Source organism: Equus przewalskii, chromosome 13 (assembly GCF_037783145.1).
Source record: "Equus przewalskii isolate Varuska chromosome 13, EquPr2, whole genome shotgun sequence".
Classification (NCBI taxonomy): Eukaryota; Metazoa; Chordata; class Mammalia; order Perissodactyla; family Equidae; genus Equus; species Equus przewalskii.
This window is the reverse complement of record NC_091843.1, coordinates 66,384,380-66,402,045: the sequence shown is the minus strand read 5'-3', so window position 1 is coordinate 66,402,045 and position 17,666 is coordinate 66,384,380. Positions and strand designations below refer to the sequence as shown.

General features: G+C 38.2%; 1 protein-coding gene across 1 annotated transcript in view; it reads left to right on the top strand.

Moving 5' to 3' along the window:
* Window positions 1–17,666, top strand: part of PAM (peptidylglycine alpha-amidating monooxygenase) — a 203,200-nt gene that overhangs the window by 106,995 nt on the left and 78,539 nt on the right. Inside the window, 2 exon segments of the mRNA XM_008527663.2 lie at window positions 5,165–5,250; window positions 6,654–6,737. Coding sequence (XP_008525885.2) covers window positions 5,165–5,250; window positions 6,654–6,737 — 170 coding nt within the window.

Here is a 17,666-nt window from a genome sequence, read left to right as displayed (position 1 = left end):
AGGGAGCTCTGTGAATCTTTTCACAATTAATTGGCTTAATCTGGAGGAGTGTTTAGGAGAAGCTGCTAGAATTATAAGAATAAGAAACCTGGTTGATGAAGCCTGAAATTACAACAGCCATTGATCAAAGGTTACTTTGCTTCCTAGCCTTAAGACTCTTGTTATTAATAAGAATAGGAAAAATCCTCTCTATTTTTGTAGGATTCTTTTTGGAAAGCCAAAGTATGCAATACCACCTTGTTGGTCATTTTATGTGGAGAAAATATGATTCTATTTTAATTTAAAGAGGGAAATGGAAATCTGAAAATGAAAAAGTGCAGGGGTTTTATCCAAAAATTCTTTGCCACTCCATTGTATCCTCCAGTCTAGGACTCATTTTTCTTGGCCTCTTGTTTCTCTTCTTCAGTTAGTCCTCTCACTCATTAAGTTTTAGGATTAGTTTCAAATATCCCAGGGCCCTCCAGTCAATCATTGTTTACTCAGTCTTGAGTTTAATACATTTTTTAAAAAATTATAAAACAAGATTTTAAAAATCAAACCAAAGTTTGCTTTAGAAGCTCTTTTTTTTTGTTTTTTACCAGACCTGATGAGAGAATAACATTTAAAATCATTGACTCTTTGCTAATAAGTCAAAAGAACTTATTTTATCTAGAATTTGATTTCACCATTGCATACACAACTTTCAACTTAGTTCAGATGTGATAGTAGCCATCAAAGCTTATCTCATATAAAATCCTTCTCTGCCCATAAATCAGCGTCGTGAATAGAGATATAAGGGAATGTGACAGCCAGAGCTTTGAATCATGGCTTAGCTGTGTGACTTTTGGAAGTTACTTAAACTCTCTGAGCTTATTCAGCTGTAAAGTATAACCTGCTTGCAGTGTTCTTGTGAGAGTGATGGTAAGCTGATTTGTACAAAATACCAGGCAAATAATAATTCAAATTTATTTTTATTTAGTGTTTTAATTAAAACATTTTTTTTTTTGCTCGCAAAGATTCACCCTGAGCTAACTTATGTTGCCAATCTTCTTCCCTTTTTGTTTCCCCTCCCCATGCCCCAGTACATAGTGGTATATTCTAGTTGTAAGTTATTCTGGTTCTTCTTTGTGAGATGTTGCCACAGCATGGCTACTGATGGACGAGTAGTGTGGTTACATGCCCGGGAACCAAACCCAGGGCACCAAAGCAGAGCATGCCAAACTTTAACCATTAGGCCATCAGGGCTGGCCCCTAAAACTTTTTAAATAAAATTTTGAAAAATGTTATTATACTTGGTAAAGTAAAATTCAGGCCAATTCAATAAGTGTTTATATATGAAAAGTTAAAAACTTACTTACAAGTTAACTTCTCTGAACATGTCTTGAATATTTACTAAATGCCAGGCAGGGCTGCCGGTGCTGGGAGTACAGGGTGAAAGATAACACCCCAAACCTCAAAGTGCACATAGCCTGGTTGGAGAGGAGATAAGTCAGCTGATGCTTGGGACGAGTTCTGTGGTTAAAGAGTGGAAGTTGGATGGGGTGGGGCTCAGAGAAAGCGTCCTGAGGAGGCAGACTGGAAGTGAACCTTGAAGGAGAAGGTGAGTACAAGTTTGCCAGACAGCTGGGGAAGGAGTTTTGCAGCAGAGGGAACAGTGGAAAAGCGAGGGATTAGAAACTGGTAGCAGCTTGGCATGATGAAAAAGGGGCTTTTTCTGGAGCTATAACAAGGCCCAAGATCATGAAAGGCCTTATGTGTTATGCTACAATGTTTGGACTTTATCTTGATGTTGTTTTTGGGATGCATTTGAAAGATTTTGAGCCAGCAAATGACATAATCAAATATGTAGCTTACAAAAATTTACTAAACCAGTTTTCTCTGTTATATTTCATTCTGATTCTTTCTAGTCATAGACTGAATTGACTTCCCTATCAGAGGAAACAATTATCTTGTTTAACCTAAGACTGTCATCACATTGATGTTAGGCGCTTGTATATTTGTGATCTTTGTTGAAAGCTATGAAAATTGCCACCCAGATCTTTAAATTTTAGTAGCTCACAGCAGTGAGATACAAAGTTCATCACATCTGACAATCTCATTTCTTAAACTATTATAGCATGAGGCGAAAGAGGAAAATTTTGCTTTTGGGCACTGTCCAATACCCTAAGCCTTTTAGCACACTTGGCACGAGGATGTCACAGACACAAATCTTACATGGTAATGATCCTTCATCCTAAGTATATTGTTCTTGACAGTGAACAGTAAGAAACCACTGGTTGATGTGTTTTACATTGCACATTACCCAGTCTCTTTCTGCAGCCTGATTTGTAGAAGCAAGAGCATTTACTGACCATAACTGTTACTGCACCGGGTTCATTTTTTGACTGCCGCCTGGAAAACCCAACACCGAGACGACAAGATTACAGCAGAGAGAGGGTTTTAATCACAAGGCAGCCATGTGAGGAAGTGAGAGAATGAGTCTCAAATCTACTTCCTTGAAAATGGGGACTCAGGGATTTTTATGGGGTAAGGGGCAAGGTGGTCTGAAATGTGGAGATAGATGATTAGAAGTGAGGAGCGATGAGGTAATTAATGATCTGCACAAGCGTAGTCACACTCCATGCCTCTTCATAAGACACATGTTCACAAAATGGCTGCATGAGCATGATCTGAGGGTGGAGTTTTTAGCCTCTTGACTTCAAAAGGTCACTTATTGGACATCTACATGGACCCAGTTGATGGATTGGTGGTCTCAACTGGCCTAAAGTGGACAAGGGGTTCTAATTCCTGAAAAATAGCTCACACACCCATTACCACGGTGATCCAGGCTCCAGGGAGATGTTATCTATAGGAACCTAGTGGGAGTCAGATAGCTTGTTGCCTAAACAGCACAGTAAACAATGAGTGGGGGAACAACTAAAAGCTATAATCAGTAATTACAAAAAGGGAAAAAAAACTTTGGTTCCTAGCTACTTAATCATCAATGGCTAACTTTTTTCCAGTTTCACTCCCTCCTGTTCCTTGGTCATTCCTCATACTTGAGGAATTTGGGGTGATGACTGTATCTTACTTCCTCCTGCTGAATTGGGGTGTAGATCTGGGTTAGAGGAATAAAACTGTCTAGCACTCATTTGGAAATATTCTATTGTTCCTGGCTTCAGGTTGATATTTTGCATTATTAGAATTTTATACCTTGCTCAACAGTTTCAGAACAACATCTAAAGGCACATTTTATAATCAATCTGACTAGAAGGATAAGAAGTAGAGACAACCAAAATTTTAACAGTCCCTGAAAAACAGACCTAATACCAGTGGGGCCTCCATCTGATCTCCAGGTAGGGGCAGACTCTGTTCTTAGTTCCTGATAGTCTTTTGGGTTTTTTTTACGGGATATGCATCAGAGACCAGAGGAACACCCTTATACCCTGATCTTTCAGTTGTCCTTGATGATGGCTATCAACATAGACTCTCTGCCCGGGGTTTATCACATTCCTAAGGAACTCAGAAGAACAAAGTTATCAACTTAGAGCAGCTGGGAGGAGCCATGAAATCTACAGAGCGTGTCTGGGTTAGTTAATCAGAGGTCATTCAAAGTTACAATATGGTTTCTTTTCTACAGTATGGCTTCCCTTAGGTCAACCTTGTGTTGAGCCAGTATCATAACCTTAGGGACCTCCTGGTTCCCAGTCCCTCACCCCTGTATTCAGACGGATAACAGTTGTCTGCACTTACTGCCTATCCTCTCAGACCATTCTCGCTATAAGCAGGAAACATCTTAGAAGTCCCTGTCTCTGAGTATGAAGGTACCTCTTACCGGTAGTTTTCTTACCTGAGGCCTGGCTGTTCTCCGGGTTTCTAGCCTCAGTTTTTAACCTGTTTGGGAAGCCAGCACGGTCTACCCTCACTTCCCTTCCAGGCCATGGACAGTGCACATTTTCTCTTATGTGAGCCAACCTCCTAGCCAAGAAGCTGTATTTGTTCTTGTCCTTGAAAGTCCTCAGACATTTCGGATCTGCCTAAACTCCTGACTCTGACCTTGCTTGGTGCCAGTTTCCCCAAACACAAATATATAAATGCATTTTAAAAATGTCACCTAATAGTGTTTTCAACAAATCCAATTCTATAACAGAACAAACTAAGAGATATAGTGCATTGTGAAAAAAGGTGTAGTTTGGAGTCAGACAGTTTACCATTCATGAAACTGGATCTTTCAGTGTAGATACCAGTGTGCTAGTTACCATCCTGGGTGTCTTACACATGTTACCGCAGCCCCATCAGAGAGGCTTCCACACAGGAAGAGCCTCTGAAGACTCATAGCATGCCCAAGATATGCAGCTGTTAAGGGCAGTTTCTGGGATTCCACTCCAGATATGTCTTCCTGCCTGAGCTCCTTTCATCCTACAACATTGCCTCTAAACAGTGAATCTTTAGATAAAGTGAATATTTTGTTAAATAATGCATTACCCTGATATAGTGCTTTGAGGTTTGTAAAGTGCTTTCACTTCTATCTCATTTGATTTTTAGAATATAAATATAAGGTAAGTATATAAGGTAAATATAACTAGCCTTGCTTTACAAAGGAGAAAACTGAGGCTCAGTAAGGTTAAGACTTGCACAAAATAAAACAACTTACAAATGGCACAACCAATAGCATCAACCAGTAGTCATAACGCCAAGAACCCTGTAAGTGGGCTATGCTTCTATTGTTTTCCCTACTGAACGTGGGCACTGTGTACTCTTTGTTGCTGTGGCCAAAGTTTTATTGATAACACTGATTCCCCACAGGGAAACGTATATGACATTTCTTTTAGTCCGCTTCCAGATTTCCACTGTGTTAGCTTTGGTTTATCTGCACTCTCTATGTAATGCTTACTTTTCTACCTGATTACGTAGAGTATATTTCACATATCAAATTATAAATTGTACATCTCCCTCACAGGATTGTTTCACCTCAGGCAACAAACAAAAAGTCTGCCTTTATGTGTGCCTTGTTCACATGTAAAATTCTTCTTTGCTTTAGTCTTCATTAGGATCTTAGAGCTGATATGACTATAATGATGATATATTGACGTACTTTTCCTTACTTTGCTTTCAAATACCTTCCCCGTCCCTTCCCCTCATCGTGAGTGATTTATGAATTTTACTACTTGAATCTTCATTTATAGCTGCTTTCTTTTTTCTTCAGGTTTTGTGATGAAGGCGTCTGTACAGACAAAGCCAATATTCTCTATGCCTGGGCAAGAAATGCTCCCCCCACCAGACTCCCCAAAGGTACGTCTGAAGCCTCTTGGATAGTCTTATATTAAACTACATAATTTCTGATTCTGAAGTACTTTTTCTTAGATGTTCTTTCCGACAGTTTTTGACAAAGTTCCATTTTGCAGTTTCACACTAAATAATACCTATATCACCAGCTTTGTGGTGAAAAGCTTTCATTTGGGTAGTTACTCTTTCTCTGTCCCTCTTTGGTAAGTAATTTGCCCGCACAACAGTTTAGGTAGAAAACAGCCAAGTATACCTCAAGCCACCTTTGGCCTAAGGCACATTGGTTCTTGACAGCAGGAGCATTTCCTGAGCCAAGAGAGCTAGGAATTAAATAAATTGCTGTTTCAGCAAACAGATTTTTTTTTTTTATAGTCCTGGAACCTGGGTATTTAATAAGATGCCAAACCTCAGCTGGCTATCTGACTTCACCTCTAAACTGTTCATAGCTTCCAGTGTGTGAGTAAATTGCCAGACTCTCTTTTGTTCCCTGATGTGTCTTAATATCAAAGGGAATGGGCAGTTCTCTTTCAGAATAGGTCTGCCGTGGTTCAGGGATGGTGTCTTGTGATGCACATTTTCCTCTCTGGCCTCCCTAGCTCATGCCAGCTCTCTGATTGATGTCTGTTTTGCTTTGCTTCAAATGAACCTCAGAATCCTCTCTTTACTTTACCAGGCAGCCACTACCAAACACATTTGGGAACTAATGGGGGGGGAGGGTCTGTCATGGATTTGTTGACATTTTTAAGATCCATTAGTAGAACAGATAGAAAAAAATTTTTTTTCTACCTATGGATATTTTCTCTATAGATTTTTTTTAGCTTGCTAGCAAATTCTATTAGTAGTAAGACTATTAGGAATCCTTCAGATACCAAAAATTTATTGACACACTGGACTTTGTAATCCAGTTGGTAAGTGGCTTCATCAATGACATTTTTGCAGGTACCTGTTATCATGCAGGAAGAAAAGTAATTGCTCTGAGAAGCTCCTAAGAGGTCTATTTCATATATTCAATAGGAAAATAAAAATGAGTATGAATATATACAAAATAAAATTAAAGAATGGGCTTATGTATGTCTGTATATAACCTACAAGGACAGAATTTTGTTTTGTTTTATTTTGTTCTGTTTCTTTCAAAATCAGTGAATTGTCCTTTGTCTTAAAGCGTAAGTGATTACTCTGGTTCTGAAGTAGGAACTATATAGACAATTCTATGAGGACTTTGAGAAGGAGTGATAGATTATATTAGAAATTTTCAGTGAATGCCTAGTTTATTTTTATTTTCATATAATTTCATATGTTATATGCTATTTTATTTCCCTTTGGATTTCATAGATCAGCAACCTGAGATTAGCTCCATTTTGGACTTCCATTTCTAAACTATTAATTTATTTTCTTTTGTAAATCTTTAGGTGTTGGATTCAGAGTTGGAGGAGAGACTGGAAGTAAATACTTCGTACTACAAGTACACTATGGGGATATTAGTGCTTTTAGAGGTAAGTTTTGAAATGTTAGAACTAAGCACAACTTTTAATACTATATTGCTTAAAATATATGTACTAACTATTATACAGATAATAAAATGAAGAATTGACCACACTCTCTATCCACTAGGAAACAACTGCTTTTGATTCGCTTAATTTGGGGATGATTGAAGAGATGACTTTTATCTTGAAAGTTATATTCTCTTACATATCCTACTGTACTTTCTCTTATGCTGACATTAGAGTTCTTTTGTTTTCCAATATATTGTCTTATATGCCTGCCCCTTCCTTCCAAGCAGCATTGTCAGAAAGAATAAGGACTAGTAATTTATTTACATTACTATAAGACAGCCATTGGGAGAGTCAACAAGTTTTACAATACCAGGGAGGTTCTCACTCAGGCTCATGTCAGTGCTTTATCTGTAAACTACATTTTCCACTTCATGAACTGTCCATTTGCCACTGCACTAATGCACAGACCCCACCTACTCCTTAGACACTGCTGAACACCCCCCTAGAACCTGTTGCTCTATCCATGATTGCTACGCAGTTCATTTAGATGCTCCTTTTCTTATTATAGAAGCATTAACATGAGGAAAGGGCCCTGTTCCCAAGGCAACCGAGACTGGTGCTTATTATTCCTTCTGCTGCATTTAGTCAAACTCCAGCTGCATTCCAGGTTCACACTCGTGTTCACGGGAGTGTAAATATTAATAGGCAGTCTTCTCCTTGGTTTGTCAGCTTTTCCCTCTGTTTTGCTGACTTATACATATTCCCCCAAGTTCTCTAATTTAACATTATATTCTACTAACTAACCTGATACATTTCCCTCTCCAGACACATTAACTTTCTATCTGGCAACTAAGTCTAGAAGTACATGTCCATCCCTGGAAGTGAAATATCCTCTGGGGCTTTGCAAAGATCGCCCATGTGGTGAGAGGTTCCATAGACTGTTGGCATTCAGTACTGGGACAGTAAATGCAGTCTCCCTCTGAAAAAGATGTTGGGAAGAATAATTTTATGTAACTGAAGAGTTATAATGAGTACTGCGGTCAGATATATTATCAGTTAAACAAGTTCCTGGGGACCAGCCCGTGAACCTAACTTCCAAATAAAACTTGTTTTTATATTAAAAATATGTTTTGAGTTATATACAAATATTTTTCCATTTTTGGAACAGAAACTAATCTTAAATTGTTAACTGTCTGTAGTGCTGAGATAAGGTTCTGTTGACAACAAAGGAATAAATAATATTTGTGTTTGACGAACAAAGAAAAAAATATCTGCTCTAAGAATTTCCCATGTTGGGGTCAGTGGAACAGGCAGATTCGAAGACTGCTGACTTCCAAAGCATTCACAAGAGTCTAATTTTTGGAAAAAGACAAACCACCACAACTAAAGTGGCTGGTCATAGCCACACACACAGCCTGTCCCCACTCTCCATCCTTCTATAGAATCCTGGCCTAGACTTTCCACCCTAATTCCTCTTAGCTTTGTAGTACCTCCTAACAGATACTGCGTTGATACCCAGGGAAAATGGGCGATGTGTACTAGTTTCTAGTATACTACTGTAATAATTTCATTTAAATTAATTTATTACTGATGAGGAATTAATTTCATTTTTAATTTATGTTTAATCTAGGGGTAATAAATAGTGCTGATATTTTAATATATAAATATGTAGTTATTGTTTACTATAAGAGACAGATGAGAAACTTTATATAGCAATTTTTCAATTTTCACTTTTTTGAGCACCATTTTTCTGAAAGAAGATATGTGCGAGGTATGAGGTAAAAAGATTACTAGTGCTGTAATTCATAAACTTTATAGTAATGTAATAAAAATGTAAACAAAAAATTTTACCCTGTAATTCATTCAGTAACATTAGATATTATCTTGTGCCTTAAGCTATACACGGCTTAAATAAACGCATGGGAAAATATCAAATCTGACTAAAACAATGAGAGAGCATTTTACATTTAATAAATTTGGGGTGAGTGGAGATTGAATTATAAAACCCAGGACTTCCAGGTTTTGGATGAATCTGTTACAGTTTGGGGGGCTTTATAAATTAAGGCAATGTTTTGGAAAGCAACTTTACCGTATTTATAGACATTTTATATAGAACATTAAAATCTTGCTCTAGGGTTTTATCCTAAAGAAAGAGTTTGTTTGTTTTTTTTTAAGTGAGCTACCTACCCACAGTTATTTATGCACCATTAACTATTAATATGAAATACTGGAAAGTTAACAAATGTCCCTTAATAGGAGACTAGTTAAAAAATGATATAACAACAAAAATAGCAAATCATAAAATTTTATACAGATTACGTAAAACTATGTGTATGCTGTATGTTTCCAGGGATTATAAGGAACGAGGAAAAAAAGGAAACAGTCAATAAGCATGAAAGACGGGATTGTGTGGGTTTTTTCCTTTAGAATGTTATAACATGATCTTTATAATTTTTAAATTGCACACATAGAAGCACTATGTTAAGTCCTTCAGGACCTGTCAGTGTGCTACATTCCCACTCAGAGCCTCCTGACAAAAAAGAGTTCATGTAAATCTCCAGGTGCCTGATTTACCATGAGGGGTGACTTATACTGTAAAAAGGTTCTGTATGGTGATCACACACTTATCTCCAGATGCACCTAGAAGTGGAAAATAATTATATCATCATATCCTCTAATGATTAGAAAATATGTATGTTATATATGTATTATAGATATATATATATTTTTACACACACAAACCCCTATATAATCATATTAGTGTCAGTGAAGATTTGAACTTGATGTTAAAACTACTGATGATACTTTTAAGTAGATAAAGTGTAGATCAGCAGCAGACTAACACTACAAGGAAATTACTGCACTCTACTGAAAAGCAGGAAAATGTTTGGCTTAAGGATATGAGCATCTTTCCACACAGGGAAGGCTTTAGAGAGCTGAGAAGCCTAGGACTTTTCCTTAATAAAGCACCCACAGCCAAGGCAAAACATCTTCTAAACTTTGTTGGAATGTGGTCAAGTGCTAGAGAGAACATAGCCTGGAGCCAGCTGGGTACATCTTGGCCTGGGATCTCTAGCAGTAGGAAAAGATTGGATGTGATTTTAAAGTGAGTTCTGTGGGGTTACATGAAATGTTTGGTTTCGGTTTTTGTTTGTTTTGGAAATTGCGCAGAATATGAAGCTGTAAAAGCATCATTTAAAAACAGCCAACTTTATTAAATGCCCTGTCAATCATAGTGTGAAACCTGTGCTAGTGCCGGGTATACTAATCTTCCTGCCCACGGGAGTTTGGTATATTCTAGCATGAGAGACAAGCACAGAAACATTGCGTTTACAGGCAGTGATAGAAATGCATACCAGCTATGAGGCTGTGGAAAGGCAGAGCATATAGGTCTGCCTAGAAGGGGAGAGGGACATCGTCTGGGAAAGGCTTCATAGAAGGTGGAACCAGAGCAAGGATTCAGATGATGATCTGGAGCCCCCAGGTAGGCAGGGGCCGGAGGAAGACACATTCCAGACAAAGGTAAAGCATGTGCATAGACACAGGGGAGTGAAAAGCCTCACGTCCACAGGGAACTCCTGGTAATTTGGCGTTACTGGAGTGTGAAATGCAAAGGGAGAAGTGGCAAGAAATGAGAAGAGAGGTGAAAGGTGGGGACCAGACCTTAAAGATCCTTGTTAGGACTTAATTCTGAAAGCACTCAGAGTGCTTATCAGCCAAGAAGTAACCTGATCCGATTTTCACTTCGGCCTCAGGCTTGAGTGTGCGGAAAAGCTACTAGCCTTTTGAAGAAAGGATTGGGGCTTTAGGTGGCCAGAGTGAGCCAGAATTGGGATTCAGGAAGCCAGAATGAGGTTTCTTTGTAATGTAGGCTTCTTCGCTTTTTATAAATTAATATTCCATAGAAAACAGAATGTAATCTAATTAGAAATGAGTATCTCCTATGTAAGCAATAGCATAGTACAAGGGTTGGGTGATCAAACTCTAAGACCAGATGGCATGGCAGTGGCACTTGCTGTTTCCCTCACCAAGTTTCTAAACCTCGCTGTCCTCCTTATCTATGAAATGGGATCATAATGGTTCATGTAAAGGTACCTGGTAAGTACTCAACAAGTGTTAGCTAGTGTTACCACACCAGGTTCGTTTTTCCCCGCTGCCTAGAAAGCCAAACGCCGAGACAGTGAGATTGCAGCAGAGAGAGGGTTTAATCACAAGGCAGCCACGCGAGGAAGTGAGAGAATGAGTCTCAAGTCCGCTTCCTCGAAAATGGGGACTCGGATATTTATGGTATAGGGGGCAAGGTGGTCTGAAGTGTGGAGATAGATGATTGGAGGTGAGGAGCGATGAGGTAGTTGATCTGCACAAGTGTAGTCAAACTTCATGCCTCTTCAAAGGCCACATGTTCACAAAATGGTGGCATTAGCATGATCTGAGGGTGGAGTTTTTAGCCTCTTGATGTCAAAAAATCACTTATCAGACATCTGCGAGGACCCAGTTGATGGGTTGGTGGTCTCAACTGGCCTGAGGTGGACAAGGGGTTCTAATTCCTGAAAAATAGCTCACACACCCATTACCGTGGTGACCCAGGCTCCAGGGAGATGTTATCTATGGGAACCCAGGGGGCGTCAGGTAGCGTGTTGCCTAAGCAGCACGGTAAACAATGAGTGGGGGAACAACTGAAAGCTGTATTCAGTAATTGCAAAAAGGGAAAAAAACTTTAGTTCCTAGCTACTTAATCATCTGTGGCGAACTGTTTGCTGGTTTCGCTAGTATCATTATAGCCCCTATAAAAGGCTTCAGGGTGATGTAAATTCCCCCAAATGCAACCTTTTGTCATAGTTGCCCATAATATAAAGAGTATGTTGGTTACTTTTCAAGGGCGTTGTAATTCCTCGTTATGTTTAGACTCTGTGTCTAAACATAGTTTTGTACTGTGTTCACGTCTGTCACGTTGCCAGTAGAAGTTTCCTAGTTAGGCTCTGTTTCCTGTTCTCCACAGCAGTTTGTTATTCATAGTTTAGTTACAGAAAGATAAACTACAAGACCAAAACCCTGCCCTTAAGGAAATTTGAATAGTGGGAGCTAGGGATTCCTCCTGGTCCTTCGTTTTTTTGGCCACATTTTTTTTTAATAAAGTCTCATTCCAAAGAGAAATTTCTCCTGAGATTGTCACAGAAATTCACCACATTTCTTCTGGATGTTTTGGCCCAGGAGAATCTTAAGAAAACTAGCCTCTTCCTTCCAGAATTTCTGGCATTAGCTTACTAGTCTCCAACAATAGCTCATTTCTCAAACTGGAAAACCCATGCAGTCACCAACTGAAGTTGGAAGTGATATTCTAAAAATGGAGGTGAGGATCCCCTCCCAAGTGCATAAGCTCTGACTGTCTTTGAGTTGGCAAAATTTCCAAGCTAGAAACTACTTACTGGCCTTAAGCACTTGGAACATATAGGAAAACTAGCAGGTATTATCGAGGATGCAGATTACACACGCATGCACATACACACACAGCACACACGCATACCATACACACATCCAGAGCTTGCTTCCATCCCTCTGTCACAGCCCTCAAAGTACACCTACATTTTAGCATGTTCTAGGACTATAGCTAAAAGATTCATTTTCCTTGTAGTGGGTGTTTATTTACTTATATTCTAAATGAGATGCACGAAACCTGGGGATCCTGTTTTCCACTCACATGAGCTCTAAGAAGTTTAATCTCTACATTTCTGGGGTTCTATTAGTAAAACCAGATCATAAACCTCTAGTTAGAACCCTTGGAGTATTAATCATCTTCAATAGCCAAGTTTTCCAGAAAGCTAAGGTTTTAACTCTTTAGTTACTATAACTTGAAATCATTTTGGACAGAAATCTTTCCCAAATACGTTACATGTCTTAGGACATTAAAATAGATGGTGGATGTTAAATGCCTACAGCTGTGCCCAACATAGAGCAGTCTGGCAATAAATGTTAGTTGTCCCCCTTATCCCCCTTCCCCTTTTCTTCATAATTTTGGGATATCATCCTGAATATCAACTACTGCACAATGATTTCCCTCAAAATTTTAGGAGTAGAGTTTTCACATGTTCCTGGGCTTGTTGCCTTCTTCTGTCTGCTTTTCTAAGGCTTCCTCTGTTGTCAAGCTACCACTCCAGTTCATTTTAATTCAAGCAGAGCACTGCACGGAGGCAAAGATGAGTAAGAACAAATAGCTCACCATCCAACGGGGGCAAATAAAGTAAAACTAAAACAGTGATTGTAATCACGTGAGCCAGTACGCAGACTGTGCAGTGAGAGAGGAGGTTGAGAGGCAGGCAAGACCACACCTAGTTTTTAGAAAGACATTTCATGTTGCCAGATTGATTTCCTATAAGCATCCTTCTCCCTTGTTCTAAATTGATGCTTTAAATGTGGAATCTAGGTAGCTACATTTCCTTTAATTGTTTGTAAATTTAGAACAAACAGACTCTGAATTGAAGCCCTTTTTGAATAAAATCATGGAAACACTAGTGCCTGGAATTGGTGACCTTCAGATTTGATTTCTCCTTGCCCTCTTGGTGTTATTCCATTCTGGCTGTGACCCATTTAGGTGTGGCTTCTGAATAGCTTAGTTCCAGACAGGGAGTGTTACCGACCTAGGGCGCGCATTGATGCATACACTCTCCACACTCATACACGTACAGACACAGGGGTTCCTGATTCACCACAACGGAAGGAGTAGTAGAGCGAGCGTGAGGGAATGGAACAATGGCAGGCAGAAAAGAAAACAGAGGACTCCAGAGGGATTCTGATTCCACTGTGACTCCTGCTGCATCTCTGCCTCTTACAAGACTACTGCCAGGAAGCTATTGGAAAAGCTTTGAAATTGTGAGCCCAGGAAAAATCCCTTGCTAATGCATTTTTGAACAAGATGGAGCATAGATCAGTGGCAAGGCAGCTACACTTAAAATTATTTCATTCCAGTATAAAGCAGACTACTCTGACTTCAGTGTAAGCATTGGAGTGCTCTTGGCTCCCGGATACCCGATTGCGGAGATAGTGGGAAACTGGGCAGAAGATTGCTCGCCGTTGCTTCCTCTGGTGTCTTTTCAAAATCTGTGAGGAGCTTCCTCCTGCACGCTTTCCAGAGAGATATGCCAAGCCTGCTTTTACTCACTGCTCTGCAAAGCGAGGGACACTGTGGATCGGGGTATTTAAATCTATGTATTTTCAAACATCCTGGATTACTTTACATGTTTAAGAATCTCCTTTGAAATTGAAATATACTGAAATATGGAGGCTGTTGTTTGCATTTGGATTTGCTTCCCATTAAAATAATCTCTCCCAAACTTTATTTTTCATCTTTTGGAAAATACAGAAAAACGTTAAAAAGAAAAGTAAAAAAATAAATCACTCATCATACTTTACTATTTCAAAAATCTATAGTATGCGGTGATGGTTGCACATATCTGTGAATATACTAAAAACCATTGAATTGTACACTTGAGAGGGGTGAATTGTATGGTATGTGAATTATGTCTCAATAAAGCCATTAAAGAAAAGGTATATAGATTAAAAAAGAAAAAAAATGTATAATACCCTTTTCAATCCCACTTCCCATTCTCCCTCCACCCTGACCTCCAGGTAACTACCATTTTTATCTGCCAACTGTTCACGTGCTTCTCCCAATATTTCCATATACACACAGAAACCACAGATATGTATATATGCACGTTTTTGTTTTTTGGACAAAAATCAGATCACACTCTCCACAGAGCTGCGTCTGCTGTTGTTTTTAATTTTACAATTTACCCTGGGCATATTTCTAAGGCAGCACATCTAAAGCTCTTCCATTATTCATAATGGCTGCCTAGTAATCTGTTGGGTGGATATACTATAATTTATATATCCTGTTCCCTAATAAAGACGTTTAAGTTCCGAGTTTTTTGCTCTTACAAGCAATGCCGCAGTGAACTTTAATGTTAGAAATGTTTTCGGTAACCATGTATTGTGGCTGCAGGGGAGATTCCTAGAAATGGGATTTTTGGGTCATGGAGTGTTTAAACCGTAACAGATTCCACCAAATTACCTGACAAAACAGTTTTTCCAATTTACAGTCCACAGTGAATGCGAGAGCCCCATGTCCTTACCTATGCTAGATGCTTTCACACTTGAAAAATTTTGCCCAGTGTTTACTTAAACAAAGGAACTCCTCTTATTGTTTCATTTAAAAGATTATAATTAGCTGGAAGGTCTTAGTAGAATTACCTCTAAAGTACATAGTCTAGGTCAGGATTTCTCAAGGTCGGATCTGAGGACCACCTGCACCAAAATCTCCTTGGGGTGCTTTTTAAAATGAAAATTCCTCGTTCTAACCAGGAATCAGATACACTGAAAGTAGAGGCTAGCCAGTGGTGCACTGAAGCTGGCTCATGTTTACTCACGAGAGCCAACTGTTAATTTTCAGATACTTTGTGAGCTGATTGTTAATTATAGCCATCATTAAAAATAAAGGCAGTAAAAACTCAAAAATCATCATCTCCTAATTATTTTACTGCATTTTACTATTATCTGTGCTCTTGAGGGTGTTTACGTCTATTGTCTAAAAATAGAGGAATACTATTTTTGAAATGATGTGTTAACTGCTCATGTCTTCCCAACCCAGTGTTCGGTGATGTCATATTGGTAGCTTGAAATCGACCATGGTAGGAAAATTGACGCCATGGAAATTGACAAATTCTGCATATCGGTGATAAATTATTTTGTTGGTTGTTTAGATTTAAGAAAATGGTGGAAAAGATGTTAGTAATGCAGATTATTGTGAATAGCCCAAAAATTTGAGGAAATAATCTTCCACTATTCAAAAACTATTATCCAATACAGCAGAGATTTTGCTGACATTGTTGACTAGCAAGTGCAGTTCCAACATATGTCTTTGTTGTTTCCATAAACAAGAATATCAACAAACATTCATGTCTGAACTACTCACTCATCAGTTACAACCATGGGTTGGTTCAGCAAAAGTTAACAAAAGAATTTTGTGAAATTCAACTGGTTAAATGGAATTTACAATAAAGACTATTATATATTTTATTATTATTTATAAATTGTGTGCCACACATTTTTCTATTAATAAAAACTATAATAAATTTATATATACACACAAGTGCATGTTTTTTTCAGAGCCGGTTTGTTACCAGCACACCAATGAGCCCAGGATTCTGAAATTTTAACCGGCTCCTGGGTTGGTTTTAATGCAAACTAAAGTTTGACAACTGAGGCTCAAATTTCTTTAGTAACCATTGAAATTACTTCTACATTTTTTTTCCCCTTACTATAGGTGTGTCAGGGCCATCTCCTGGGGCATGAGACACGAGCAGAATAATTTGCGATTTACCAAAATAAGTATAATTAAATCTCAATGCTCTTAAGAAAAGGGGAGCTTTGAAAGAACATGCATTTAGTTACTATCTGGTTATTCTATCAATTTTCTTTTTCATTCTTAACTTTTTCACTTTTTCTATAGCCTCTTAAGGCCTTTTCAAGCCTAAGGGCTGAGATTGAAACATGACTGAGAAGACATTGTTGAAAAGGAAACCATGACTTTTCTTTTTCTTTTCTACTGAAAAGAAAGGAGTAAAAACCATAGATCTTATGTGTTGTGTACTAATTCATTTTTAAAGCACTTGTTTTTAACGCCAGACACTGAGTCTTTGGGATGATAGAATGAGAACCGTGTGACTAGAAGGGATCCTCTAGCCCAGACCTCTGTTTCACAGAAGTCCTCCATTTGGTCGGAAAGGTTAAGTGAGTTGCCTACGGTGGTATAGCTACTAGTCCGATGCTATTAAAAACTAAAAGAATTGAATTTGTGTGGAATTTCTAGTTACCTTATGTGCCAAAGTTCACATGCCAACTATATAAAACAAATAATGGAGTCAGTGTTTCTAAAAGTCCTTTGAACCTGTAGGAACAGAGAGGAATGAGCTCATTCATGCACAATAGAATAAATATGAATAAAGATTGGAGTCCTTTACCTCATCTCATTTATGCCTTTTCATTCTGAAGCATGAAGTAATCCACCTCCCTTACCATGTAGGGCTATTTCTAAATCAGGTTGCTTGATAATCCCGCTGATTTCAGAATAATTGTAATCGGATGTTCTTCATGTTCTTCTCTAACCTTCATTATACACAAGCAGCTTGATGTGAGTCATAGGAATGATTTTAGGACTATTCAGTACCTCTCAAATGATCCAAAGAAGCCTATTATACTGCAGTATTTTTTTGCTGTCGCCAATCTCTTGACATAAATGTGAGCTCCCTGATTCTCTAGCTTCCTGCATTTCAACTTCGTTAATCATCTTCCGTATGGAAGACTAATGATCCTTATTCATCTCATTCATTCCATGGGACACCTGTTTATTTTAATACCTAAATATGGTCATTAAGTATCAGGAATTACATTTTCATTCATTTGCTTATGAGAAGATATGTAAAGCACTGCAGTATCATTTCTTTTTTAAAGAATATATTCAGAATGTTCTTTATCCCTTAAAATGTGGTGGTTGTGTTTTTAAAAGTGATTTAACATTGAACAATATAATATTTAGCTTCAATAAAAAGTAATTTAACTTAAATTTAAAAATAAATTTAGCTTAAGAAGTGTTACCTTTTTTTAGGAAAAAAGCTTTCGTTATACCATTTAGTTTTTCACATTTTGTGTCTATTTTCTAGTTGTTTCTCGAGAAAGCCTTATACATTACCTTCACTTGCCCCTTTGCAACTCATGCTTTTTTAATCACTCATAATTATTAACTGCTTTTTTGAAGCTGGTCAGGGCTACATAGCCATCAGCTAATTAATCCACTTAAATTAACAGCAGATAACATTTCATTTTTAACTGAAAGAAAAATGCACATTCCGTTTCCCTTTTACTGTTAATTCCTTT